General features: G+C 49.2%; 1 protein-coding gene across 46 annotated transcripts in view; it reads left to right on the top strand.

Moving 5' to 3' along the window:
* Positions 1 to 13,928, top strand: part of Kalrn (kalirin, RhoGEF kinase) — a 606,323-nt gene that overhangs the window by 464,159 nt on the left and 128,236 nt on the right. For all 46 annotated transcript variants that reach the window (XM_087576981.1, XM_087576985.1, XM_087576993.1 and 43 more), the window contains 1 exon segment: positions 6,560 to 6,806. In XM_087576981.1, the coding sequence (XP_087433107.1) occupies positions 6,560 to 6,806 (247 nt within the window).

The raw sequence follows: 13,928 nt of genomic DNA on the forward strand, positions 1-13,928 counted from the left end.
GAAGCCATAATCAACACAGGGACAGGACTTGCCAGAGATGTCCAGCAAGAAGAGAGTGGAAAAATATGGGCAAGGCTAGATGGGAACTGCATTCACAGCTGCCAGTCTGAAGAAATGCAGGTAGACAGCAGAGGGGCTGGAGAGGTGGCTCAGTGGTTAAGAGCACTGGTTGCTCTTCCAGGGGACCTAGGTTCAATTCCCAGCATCCACACAGCAGCTCACAGCCATCTGATGGCTCTAGTTCTGGGAAGTTCAAGAATGAGGTCTGGGAGGCCAGCCAGGACTCACTGGTAACTGGAATGAAATAGGAAGATTCTAGAAATGAAGACATGAGATTAGAAAAAAAGAAAGAGTAAGTAAAGCGTACCTGACTTCATGCCAAGGTCCTGTCGGACCCCAGCACATCCTCCCTTAGACTCCTGAATAGAGCTTACCTAAAAAGTAGGCATCTGTAGCAACAGTAAGATATACATACTGTGATACAGCTCACAGTTTTGACCAGAGAGTGCTAGGACTTCCTGAGGCCTAAGGAGTCAGCAGAGACTTCTGTGGGAAGCAAGAGGGAGGGGAGGATGACATCTTCTCTGAACACCCCAAATGTCAACAGAGAATGTGGAGAGAGGGGACCCAAGTGTACCTCACTGAGTCAAAGCATTTTTTAGAGATTTATTTATTTACTGTATACATTGTAGCTGTCCTTCAGACACACCAGAAGAGGGCATCAGATCCCATTACAGATGGTTGTGAGCCACCATGTGGTTGCTGGGAATTGAACGCAGGACCTCTGGAAGAGCAGTCAGTGCTCTTAACCTCTGATCCATCTCTCCAGCCCACCTCACAGAGTCAAAAAAGAGCAGTGGGCCATCTTGAGAGATCGACAGCATGCCAAGGAAGAAAGGGGAGTCCACATTCACACTGCAGTGGGTAGAAAAGGTTGGCTCAGCAGAGCTTTTCATCTCAAGATTGTCTGAGGAGAGGAACCTGTGACTGATTTGCCCCTTTTGTGGATCAGAGGAGGAAGCTGACACTCCATGTGATGTCTGTGGAGAGGCCACTAACTGCAGAAGAAGAGAGAGTTACAGTGTACCCAGAGGAGAGGAGTGCAGAGCCGGGAAAGGGGGAAGGGTAAGCACTGAGACCGGCACAACTGGCCAGGGATAGCACTGTCTAAGCTAATGTCCGGGGAACTGACAAGGAGAGCTAGCTGGAAAATACATCTGCGTAGAAGAACTAGAGAAGGGATTGGGGTGGGGACCCCAGCATTCATGCTACCTACTTTGGCACTGCCTGCCTGGGTTTAGACTGACTCTACCCATGGGAACAGTTAGGTAAGCAAAAGACAGAGCTGGTGGGCAAGCAAGAAGTGGGTGACTCTCGCGGCTGGCTGTCTACATCTCGGTGGTTAATGAGTCAAGAGAAGAAAAGCAGAAGGCAAGCTCTGTGCAGCAGCAGACACATCGAAGGAAAGAAAGCTGTCAGAGGAAAAGAAAAACCAAAAGACACTAAGGGATCATCTCTGAACAGAAAAACTGAAAACAATGCCAAATACAAGGGACATTCACTTCGTCCCTTAAGAGGGGACTCGAGAGAACAAATACCAAAGAAACACAGAGTAAAGACCAACGACAGCATTAAAATAGTTCTTAAGAGGCTGGGGTGGGGAAGGGGCGCTGGAGAGATGGCTCAGCGGTTAAGAGCACCAACTGCTCTTCCAGAGGTCCTGAGTTCAATTCCCAGCAACCACATGGTGGCTCACAATCATCTGTAATGAGATCCAGTGCCCTCTTCTGGTGTGTCTGAAGAAAGCGACAGTGTACTCACATGTGTGTGTGTGTGTGTGTGTGTGTGTGTGTGTGTGTGTGTGTGTGTGTGTGTGTGTGTGTGTGTAGGCTATGGGAAAGGAAAGGATTAAAACGGGCTTGCTACTTGCAACAATTTCTACACCGTACATAAAGCTGACTCATGCTCCTGAGACCAGAGATTTCGTTAAGAGAGTGAGAACTTTGGGTAGTGGTTTAGTCCCCGGAAGCTCTGGTTGGTTGGCATTGTTGTTCTTATGGGGTTGCAAGCCCCTTCAGCTCCTTCAGTCCTTTCTCTAATTCCTCCAATGTGGGTCCCATTCTCAGTTCAGTGGTTTGCTGCTAGCGTTCGCCTCTGTATTTGACATGCTCTGGCTTTGTCTCTCAGGAGAGAGAACTATACCCGGTTCCTATCAGCCTGCACCTCTTAGCTTCATCCATCTTATCTAGTTTTGGTGGCTGTATATGTATGGGCCACATGTTGGGCAGGCTCTGAATGGCCGTTCCTTCAGTCTCTGCTCTAAACTTTGCCTCCCTAGCCCCTCCTATGGATATTTTTGCTCCCCTTTTTAAGAAGGATTGAAGCATCAAACCATTACCTAAAGACTACACATGGACTGACCCATGGCTCCAGCTGCACATGTAGCAAAGGATGTCCTTGCTGGGCACCAATGGAAGGAGAAGCCCTTGGTCCTGCCAAGGTTGGACCCCCAGTAGGGGATTGGGGCAGGGGGAAGGGGAACACTCTTATATAAGGGGAGGGAGAGGGGCTAAGGAGCTTATGGACAGGAAACTGGGAAAGGGAATAACATTTGAAATGTAAATAAGAAATACCCAATTTAAAAGAAAAAAGGAAAGAAAAAAGAGAGAGAGTGTGTGAGAACTTTCCAGATGAGATGGGGGTTGGCAATGGAGAGCCAGGAGGTGAAGCAGCAAGGAGAGTGTGTAGTGGAGAGCCACACCCCAATCCTACTGACAGAAAGAAGAAACTCCAGGAACCTGAGGCTCCCTGGGCCTCCTTAAGGGAAACCTGCTGATGCACAAGACCAATCCAGTCAGAGACGGGAAAGCAGTCTGGACAGGGAAAGTGTCAGGGTGGGGATATGCTCAGCAGATAAACGTACTGCCACAGGAAGCTGACTCCAGACCCCAGAAGGTGGAAGGAGAGGACCAACCTCACTGTGTCGTCCTCTGGCCTCCACATACATCATGCACACACAAACATGCCTAAGAAATATGGCAGCCCTGGCGAGGAGTAGTTGGTTTCCTTGGTTAAAGAGTCATGCGCTCTTGAGAGTAACTTCCATCGGGTGTGAGTCTCACGGTCAAGAAATCATGAGTGGATCATGTGTAAGGACTGTGGGTGTGCCAAGATCTCTCGTCCGCTCTGCTCCTGACTGGATTCCTACACAGTGCTGCTCAGGTGTGAGCTGGGTCACACTATTTAAGGGTCAGCTCTGCCCAGTATGGCTTATGCAATTCTCCCAGCCCAATCTCCTGCAGACCCTGCATTTCTGTTCTTGCCATAGGTTGAGACCTGGAATGGTAAATCTTTCTGATCTAGCCATAGAGGCGAGGTGTGCATGGACATTTGAGCCATAATGGTTGTCTTTGCTGGGCTACAGTTAGGTGTGTGCTATGAAGACACGGAGTCTTGAGCCTCCCTCCCACTATCCTGATTGTGGAAGCCGGGAAGCCTTTGGGAACAACATCGCCACCTAGTGGCGCTTTTCTTCAGGCATCGAATCCTGGTTTGGGATCTTGAGCTGTAGACACAGACCCAGGCTCTGTGTCCCCTCCTCCCCTTTGGAAATCCTACCCTTCCCCCCTACCCAATAGAGCTTGTAACTTGCCCTAGAAAATTGTAAACTACCAGCTATTTGCAGCCCTAGCCTTGGGTTTCTCTGCTGTGCCTTGACAGCCTGCAAAAGGGCTTACAGCTCTCCCCTGGATTAGTTGTACAGTTTAAAGCCTGCAAGGTTCGTCTCCCACATATGTGTATATGGCCCCAGGAATAAACGAGAAGCCTCTCCACTGAGGCTCAGCCATAGAAACTCTTCAGAATACAAGAGTTTCCCTTGTCATCTAGACTAGTGCTCTGTAAAGAGTCCATCTGAGAGAAGGAATCAGTTATCGGGCTGTAACTGTGCTTGCATGATATAGAGGACAGAGGTGAACACTTTCCATAGAGAATTCTAAAATCTAGCAGGATGGGATCACTATTGGCTGCCCCCAAATTAGGGGCCTAGGTCAGTGCCTCGCTACTGCCAAGTATGGGCACATCCCCCAAAATAAGTGTGCCCCGTGTTGCAAAGTCGTAAGGTACGTGGGATTCATACTGGAGGTCTGGGTTCAAGTTCAGCACGGTGTCAGGTAGAAAACCCTCCAGCAATTGTTCCTTGGTGTTCCAGAAACCTACTTTTCATAATCTCAGCGGGAGGATGACCCTGTGAAAACACACACCTTTGGATTCCTAGCCCCAGCCTACTCAGTTATAATTCATGGTTGGGGCTTGGTCAAGGGAGGCACGGCCCAGGAGTCTGCATCTCATGAGCTCCCATTCATAGCCTAAGGTCTGGGCATCCCTGGGCTTACACGTACAGGCATCTGAGCCAGGGGATGGCTCCTGTGTGTACTTTCAGACCCTGATGTGAGCTATTTCCTCCCGCGAAACCTTCACTGACCATCTCTAGGAAGAGAACACCAGGGAAGTGAGGGAAGAGGCTATGTGCTCATTTGTTGAGGCCAAGGAAGTTAGGTAGAGAAGATGACCAGCGACCATGATTTCCTGTCTCTTTCCCTGTCCACCTCTGCCCTACAGGTTTCCCTCCTGGTCTGGGCTGGTGGCAGTGCCTTGCCCACCCGTGGGATGTGTTCAACACAGCATCTCTGCTCTTTAGACAGTGGTGATGTGATGCCAACTGCCAGCCAGCCTTGGTCTGATGACTCTGTGTATGTGAGAGTGTGTGAGAGTGTGTGTCTGTCTGTCTGTCTGTCTGTCTGTGTGTTTGTGTGTGTGTGCCTGTCTGTGTGTTTGTGTGTGTCCGCATGTGTGTGTGGCGTGTCTCTTTGTGTGTGTCTGTCTGTGTGTCTGTGTATGTGTCTGTGTGTGTCTGTGTGTGTATGTGCATACGTGTGTGTGCATACGTGTGTCTGTGTGTCTGTGTCTCTTGTGTGTGTGTGTGTGTGTGTGTGTGTGCAATATAAGAGAGAATGCCCCATCCACACATGATGTCTGGAGGTCAAAGGTCAGTGTCAGCTGTCTTCACCTTATTTTCTGAGACACGGCCTCTGACTGGACTTCAGTTACCCAGTTAACTAGCGTGGCTATTCAGCAAGGCCCACAGCATCCTCTTGTCTCTGCCTCTTAGCTCTAGGATTACAGGAATGCATCACCTTAGCTGGCTTCTTCTGTGGATGCTGGGCACCCAGCCTCAAGTCCCCGTGTTGCGTGGCAAGCACCCTACCCACTGAGCCATCTGCTCAGTCCCAATGTTCTGACGTTCAAATCCCTTTAGTAGCTAAGGCTTTGCTCTGTCCAGACGGTTAATCCCCCAATCTTCTGATCATACCTACCCTCCCTCCAGCAGAAGTGTCCCCTGGAACAAATATGAACTGGATGGGTGTGCCGCTGCCTGGATGGCCATGTTGGTATGGCTGCCACTGCAGACGGTTCAAATCCCTTGATCAGAGCTTCACAGACTAAAGCTGAATTCTCCAGAGGTGATATGAGAATTCCCTCTAAATGGACATTAGATTGAACCTTGGAGGGCAGCAGGCTGACAGGCTGGGCCTCTTGCCTCATCCCTTCTGTTGCCTGCCTTTCTCGAGGACTCTCAATACAGATACTACTCCCAACCTGTGGCTCTGTGCTCCATTCTGTGAGCATGATACAAAACTAAGTGTTCCTCACGGATGTGAGGCCATGGTAAGGGGGGAAGGCATACAAACTCCTCGGTGAAGAGTGAGCCACCTCAGGGTGCAGCTAGAAAGGCCTGTTCCTGCCCCCCAGGGCTTCTCCCCTGTTCTATGCTCCTGCACCCCCACCCTTGCACTAGGGAAATGTAGGTCACTTAAGCATAGAGTACAGTACTGTTTGCTCCTAAATAAGGCATGGCTCCTCATCTCTCGGCTCATCCCACTGCCTGGTCCCCGGGGGCCAGGCAGATGCCTATGAGCAAAGCCCCATTCTTTCTTGTATTATCATAGCCTGTTTTAGGATTATGGCTCCAGGGCGGGGTAGAGATGAAGGATGTTCTGTGGGTTAGAATAAAAAGAGATTATGTCTTGAGTTATTCCCAGACATCACCTAGAGTCCAGTGAGAGTGTTAGAAACAAACACCAGCACATCTGTGTCTGAGGGGTATCGGTGGGGACCAGGACAGGGTATGGAAGGGAGAACAGGGCACACAGGGAAGGGGCTGGAAGGCACAGTTGGCAGAAAGTTTGGCAAAGAAGCAATAGAAGAGACTCTAAGGAGGCCGGAAATTGAATGAAAACCCTGGCTCTGGCCAGGCTCCAGAGCAGCTATGGTCTGAGTGGCCAATAACACTAATTACCTTTCTTCTTCTTTTCTTTTTCCTTCCTGTTTGTTCCTAACATTTTCCACCCTCTCCCATCCTTCCTCCTTCTTTCTCCTCCCCTCTGCACTCACCCATTCTTTGCCTTCTTCCCTTTTGCTCGCACACACACACACACACACACACACACACACACACACACACTCCTCACACTCTACCCCTCTACCGCCACCACCAAAGCTCTCAGGTGGATGTGAGCTGACCGTGGTCCTCCAGGACTTCAGCGCGGCCCACAGCAGTGAGCTGAGCATCCAGGTGGGGCAGACTGTGGAGCTGTTGGAACGACCCAGTGAGAGACCCGGCTGGTGTCTGGTCCGCACCACAGAGCGGAGCCCCCCACAGGAAGGCCTGGTCCCCAGCAGCACCTTGTGCATCTCACACTCGAGAAGCAGCGTGGAAATGGACTGCTTCTTCCCCCTGGTGAAAGGTAGGGACAATTGAGGCGGTGGGGATGGCAAGCGTCGGCTGAGCACGGTAGAACTGGCCTGAGAGTCCACTTTGATTGAGCCGGGTTTCTCTGAGATCTGGAAGTGAAGAGAGGGTGTGTGGAGAGTTGGAAGTAAAAGCTACTTGTGTCTCTGTGTCTTGGAGAAAGTCGTCCAGCCTTTCCGGGTCCGGGTCCGTCTCATTGAAGCGCTGACCTGTAAGCGCTCTCCCAGCCTTCCCTGTGCACAACGTTACATCTAGACTTGAGTTTTCACCCTGACAGGAGGACGGAGCAACCCCAGCAACCCACAGTGGGGTAGGGCTTGGCTATCCTCTCCGCTCAGGGTCAGAGGTCACCCTGCCACTTTTTCTCCTTTGATGCACTCAATGTATTAGCCAGGGCTTTCTAGAGTAACAGAACTTATAGAAATGAACATATGTGATATATATTTATATATAACGATCCCCATTATATAAAAAGGATTTATCAGGATGATTCACAGGGTGTGGTCCAGCTAATCCTGCAATGGCTGGCTATGAATAGAAAGTCCAAGAATCCAGTAGTTCTTCAGTCCACAGGGCTGGATGTCTCAGCTGGTCTTCAGTAGGCGGTAGGATCCCGAAGAAGTTGGCTCTAATGTCAGGGAAGGACTGGACCTTCCAGCAAGGCTAGAGCAAGCGGGCAAAGAGTGGAGCTTCCTTCCTTCATGTCCTTATATAGGATTCCAGCAGAAGGGTGCTTTTCCTACCTCAAAAAGATCTGGATTAAAGGTGCATCTTCCCACCTCGAAGATCCAGATTAGAAGCAAATCTTTCTACTTCAGATTAAGCAAATAATCTCTCACAGGTGTGCCCTCCACTTATGGATTTTAGTTAATTCCAAATGCAGTCAAAGCGACGATCGAGAATAGCCACTGGTCATGGTTATCCAGGCCCTGGTCTGTTCTCTGTGTGCCCCATGCTCCCCCACATGCCGCTTATATACTGATGCCAGGGAGACCATTGGCTCTCCCCGAGTGGTCTCCGTCATAGCAGCTCCTGTGAGCCTGTTGGCAGTGGGGATGCTCAGACTCCATCTACCTGCTTAGTGGGTGACCACACCAGTTTGCTCTTCAGCTGGCTCATTCACAGTGGAGTCCAAGAACACGGGCTTCCGAAGTCACTGTGGCCTTGAACTCATACATCTCACATTGAAGAAACTGAGGCCCAGAAAATGACAGAGAACCAAGTCTTAGTCTGCATCTGAGTTGTGTAAATGGTCAGATATAAGCGTGGGGATCCCATCTATACATGAGACCCAGGGCAGGTTGCCTGATACATGCAAGGCTGGAACCATGAATTTCTGCTTCTGACCACTAGATGGAGATGGTGGACCACCATGGCTGTAGTGCCCAGCTCTTCAGGCTCCAGGAGGTTCCGTCAGAAATTCAAACTAAAACACACACACACACACACACACACACACACACACACACACACACACACACACACACACACACAGGCACATGCACAGAACCACACCCACACACACACCCTTAGTTGAGCCACTATCTTCTTCCTTCTTTCCTTTAAGGACCTTGGAGACACTACAGGGAAGCTGTGTGGGATTTGTAATTTGTAATTGCAGGTTCCTTGGAAGAAACCAATGCCTGCACCCCTCTGACATCCTTCGTGTAGAGGATTAGAGTGTGCCTCTGTTTTGAGTTAGGTGAGGAAAGTGGGGCCCATGGAGGGCAGATTGTTGTGAGGATAAAATGAGACAGCTCTCTTGTGTTCTCTCTCTCTCTCTCTCTCTCTCTCTCTCTCTCTCTCTCTCACACACACACACACACACACACACACACATACACTCACACACACCCACACGCGGCGCGCTCACACACACACATGCTCACACACGATCACGCATGCTCAACACACACTCACCAGTCCTGGCACTTAGCACACACCTTTACTGTCTAGCAAAGTAAGTGCCAACAAACTCCCACAAACCCAGCCAGAGACCTTAGAGTACCGACAGTAAAGGAGAGAAAAAGAAAGACCAGGAAAGCTGACTTCTCATAGATCCCAGGTTGTTTTCACTGAGGAGTCCCGCCCCCTTTCCAGCCGGTGACTGGATGATACATGCATGCTGTCCTAGCTGGGCTCACTCCATGTACAGGTGGTGAGCATCAGACCAAAGATGGAGAGTCAGAAGGCAGTGAGAGCGTTTAGAGGTGGAGGCATCCGGAAATCTCACGGGACAGACCGGGAGAGCTACAGCTAACAGTGTGAGCCGCAGCTGAGATATAACCCAGTGGGAGCTGAGGACCCAGACAAGCAGCTGCAGGACTCCCTAGCTAGCTACACCAACCACAATGGCTTCCCAAAGTGACCGCCAGTCCACATCAGACATTCGAGTGGATCTTTAGTCGAAGATTGGCCTCTCTTTCCAAGAGGAGGCTGGCTGGTTGGGCCTGTAAACTGTGAAGCCACTCCCATTCCCAGCCAAGCTAGAAAACAGGGGTACCCATCCAAGCCTGGCAGCTTACACCTATATTCCCAGCTAGAGACGGGAAGCTTGCCACAAACTCAGAATTGCCTAGGCAACAGAGTGAGACGGGGACGGGCTGGGGGAAGGGGCTGTGAATCTAGGCATGAGCATGGGCATGCTCCGCTCCCCGCCCTCAGGACACAGGACGCTCCGGGCGCCCTTGTACCCTGAGTGAAAGACCACCTTTGGGAGCAGCGGAGACCCAGTGAACTGATGCTGCTTGCATCCTAGCTGGCCGCCTACTTGCAACCTGGCTTTTCCTTCTACCAGCTGTTGATTTTATTCAGTAGGCACTCGGCACCGGAAATTACCCAGAATGCATTTCTCCGGCGTTGTGGAACAGGAGAGGTCAGCCACATCTGGGAACACGGAGGTCAGATTGATTTCTTCTTCAGTTCCCAGGAAAAGGGAACTAGGTCTGTTAACGTTTGTGGGTTGGTACAAGTTGGTACCTCACAGGCTGCGTGAGGTCCAGACTATTGGCGATACCCTAAATGGTGTATGGATAATTGGGCCAGAAACAGGAGCATAAGGACTACCCATCAGGAAGGGAACTCTGGGAGCCTAGAACAGATCATCACCCAGTGTGTACATTACAGTAGGGTACAAGTCTTCCAGAGTGGCAGGACCCAGAACAGCTGGAGCCAGAAGCCCTCTATGAGGCAAGAGAAGTGAATCTAAGGTTAGCCTGGGTTGAGAACCTTTGCACTAGCCCAGGCTTCCCTCTTCCAGAGATTCTGGGCCACAGGAAGGCACAGCACCTGTCTCCCAAGCCACAGGGAGCCAGGCCGACCAGGATCCCACCCCCACCCCGACTCTCTGCACACTTAGCCTTCAGACTTCTAGATGGCTCTAGGCTTCTTCTGCCCCTCCTTTCCTGGACCTCCTCTAGGGCAGGAGAGGGCTGTTCCAATATGTGCATGATGTTGACTCACGGGGTTGTCGAGAAATATCCAGACTTTGTAACAGAATTGGGGCGGGCCTGCCTTCGACATTCCTTTCCTCTCCCTGGTCTCTCAGATCCTCTTCAGAGTTGGGCTTTCTGAGATCTGATCTTCTCTCCTCAGCTTCCTCTCACTGTCTCAGCAGCAGGTAGTTGTGGGCAACACCCACAAAAGACAAAGACTATAGTGATTTCCAGCTCCTGAAATCTGGAAGTATTTTGTTTGGGCTTTTAATAACGTACTCTACCGTAGACCAAAATTCAGGCATGTGCCTCAATATGAAACCTCTTTGATGATTCTGATGCTCCGTGGGTTACGGGCGTAGTATCCCAAGATGTGGACTTAGGATACTGAAAAACGTGATGGGATGGCGTTTGGTATTCCATCGGGGTTTATCAAGGCATAGAACTTAGCAAGGAAGGGCAAAGCAGACTAACATGCGGACAAAGGGCTTGGACAAACACTTTACCAGATAAGCCCACAGGTGCCAGTGAGCACTGAAGGGAGTCAATATCTTTGCTCACCGGGGAAATGCAAATCAATGCTTCAATGGGACGCACTTTAGATCCATTAAAATAGCCCTTAGTTATGGACACACCTCGGAAAATAACAAGTGTCTGTAAAGACGTAGAGAAAGATGTAACATGGCTGGATGGCTTGTTGGGATGTAAAATGTCCCCATAGCTATGGAAAACACTGTAGGAAGTCTCAATATATATGAAGTCTCAATAAATGTATATAAATGCCATATATTATATATTATTATAATATAAAATATAAGTTATTATATATGACTAATATATAAATTATATTATATATAATATATAAATTATATATGTAAACTTATGACCCAACAAGTAGTACCACTTCTGGAAGCATTTTGAAATGAACTGAAGGCAAGGACACAAACATGTCTCTCTACACACCCATGTTCATAACAGTGTTCACAGCAGCTACAGATCAATTAATGCACAAAGTATGCCGCATGTACACTGAAAAAGGAAGGGAATCTGACACCAGCTTACATCAGGGACAGACCTTGGGGACATTATGCTAAGTCAAATGATCCAGTAACAGAGACAAATACTCTATTATTTCACGTATGCTGCATACTTTGAATAGTCAACTTTGCATAGGCAAGAGGAAGGATGGTGGTTTCCAGGACCAGGGAAGGAGTGATGGGCAGTTAACTGTTCCGTGGGTGCAGTTTCAGTTTCTCCCGTCGGGGAGCTTCTGGAGCCGCCTTGGTTGTACAGCACACTGAATGCACTCATTTTCCTAAGGTTAAACACCTTTTAAAGTCAATCATGCCTTATGGCATAGGGGTGAATGCTTAAAAACAATGAAGATTGTTTAAAGTTAGCCCTGGATTCTTGGGCCCAGGCTTCAAAACTCCATCTAAGTTCATCTCTAACCTGATACATGGTGTGTGTGTGTGTGTGTGTGTGTGTGTGTGTGTGTGTGTGTGTGTGTGTATGTGTTTCTGTCCCTGGGTGCCTTCTTCTGGCTAAGTCTGGAATTCTGAAGCAGTGTAATAAAACACCTCCCTGGGTGTCCAGGAAGCCTGGATCAAAGGGCAGTAGCCCTGGTGGCCCCAGTAGCCCTAGCTAGACACAAGCAATTCTATCTCTTGTACTTACCTGACAGTTTCCACTGTCATGACCTAGCTGACCTCAGAGACTCACCCAGGGTATTGGTAAATACCCCTGATGGCCCCGGGAATAGTGAACAAAGCTGTGAGAATTGACATCACAGTGTGAATCTTCAAGTCTTAAAAACAACAAAATATTCATTTTATTGAGTTACTCTGGGCCAGTTTTAGAGCTAATGCTTTAATGGCAATAAATGGTATTTTGTTCATTTTATAGACAAGGAAACTGTCTTGGAGAGAACAGGTGACTTGCCCGGGTTGCTTAGCTCCCAGATGGTACACTCAGATTTGTTTGAAGGCCCTCTGTTCCCAGGGCCTGGCCTTCCGTTCCACTCAGCATCCTCCCAAGGCTGAAGGCATCAGAATGGGTACTTTAGTGAGCGTCCATCTGAGGCTCCCTGAGTTGAACAGTGAACTTAGATAAGGATGTGGAGAACACTGGCTCACAGAAGCCACACCAGCAAGACATGGTGGCCCAGGCTTGTAATCCTGGCACTCAGGAGGCAAAGAGGAAGCTTGTCACACATGCAAGGCTAGCCTGGGCTAGAGTGAGCCCCTGCCTCCAAACAAGACAAAACAAAACAAAACACACATTTCTGACTCCCCCCTCACTTCTGGTGCTAGATTCTTCCCAGAGACAGATTTTGTCTTATGTGTTATGTTTTATAAAAAGATAAGGAGAGAAAGAATAGGTTTGGTGGATGTGCAGTCAGGTGTGGGGCCATGCTTCCCCCACACCTTCCCCCTGAGTTTATTCAGGGCATGGGGAGGGGAGTTGAGAGGGTAGTAGAGACAGAAAAAGTCAGAGAGGGAGACAGACAGACAGACACAGACAGAGAGTGTAGAGAAAGAGACAGGGAGTGTAGAGGTGGGCAGTGAGCATTCTGAGACGGGGGAGGGGAATGGCAAGAGGAGGGGTAAGGGGCAAGAGGACAGAGTGAGAAAAAGAAGGCAAGAGAGAGCAGAGGGGGCAAGCAACCCCTTTATAGTGAGTCAGGCACACCTGGCTGTTGCCAAGCAACTGTGGTGAGGAGCCTAGACAAAATGCCAACACTGTGTTTGCCTGACAAAAGCAGCTTTCCTGTCTGTCATGTGGGGAAGTCAGGGTAGCAAGCACGAGAGCCACTGTCGAGGGACACACACTGGCACTCAGCTGGCTCTCTCTTTTTCTTTGAGTGCAGGACCCAGTTCATCAAAGCTTGGTGGTCCTCCCACCTCCTTCACCTAATGGGAGATGGCCCCTCACAGACAGGACCCAGGCTGGTTTTCTTGGTGATTCTACAACCTGTCCAGTTGACATCGTTATTAAGTATCACCAAGGACTAGATCTACTGTGAAGTCTCGGGGCAGAACTTAACTGCCTCTGACAGGGGCCAGCCTAGCGTTGAAGCTGCTTCAGCCTGTCCAACAGACAGTGCATTCATTCTACTGCTGAGTTCCAGAATGCCAAACCCCGAAAAGTTCAGGGTCTCTCTTCTGGTCCTGGTGCTATTCATCCAGAGAGTTAGTGGTTCTGTCCTTTTTCTTTAGTCCTGAATCCCAGCAATGAAATAGTTGTCCACAGTCTTCCCACCTCCATTAACCAAATGTGAGATGACCCTCCCAGACAGGAGCATCCTCTAAAGACCTGATCACACACATCATACACACACGCATACACACATACTCATACACACATACACACACTCACACACACTCATACATACATACACACACTCATACACACATACACATACACACACACATACACACACACTCATATATTCATTCACACACACTCATACACACATACACATACACACTCACACACATATACACACATGCACACGCATAAACACACACACATACATACACATACACACACACATACACACACACACACACACACACACACACTTTGGTGTAATTCTGCTTTAAGAGCAATAACTGTGGGTTTCAGATTACTCTGCCATCCCTAAAACCATAAGAAACTAAAAAGACATAAAGGATAAATAG

Source organism: Rattus norvegicus, chromosome 11 (assembly GCF_021556685.1).
Source record: "Rattus norvegicus strain SHRSP/BbbUtx chromosome 11, alternate assembly SHRSP_T2T, whole genome shotgun sequence".
Classification (NCBI taxonomy): Eukaryota; Metazoa; Chordata; class Mammalia; order Rodentia; family Muridae; genus Rattus; species Rattus norvegicus.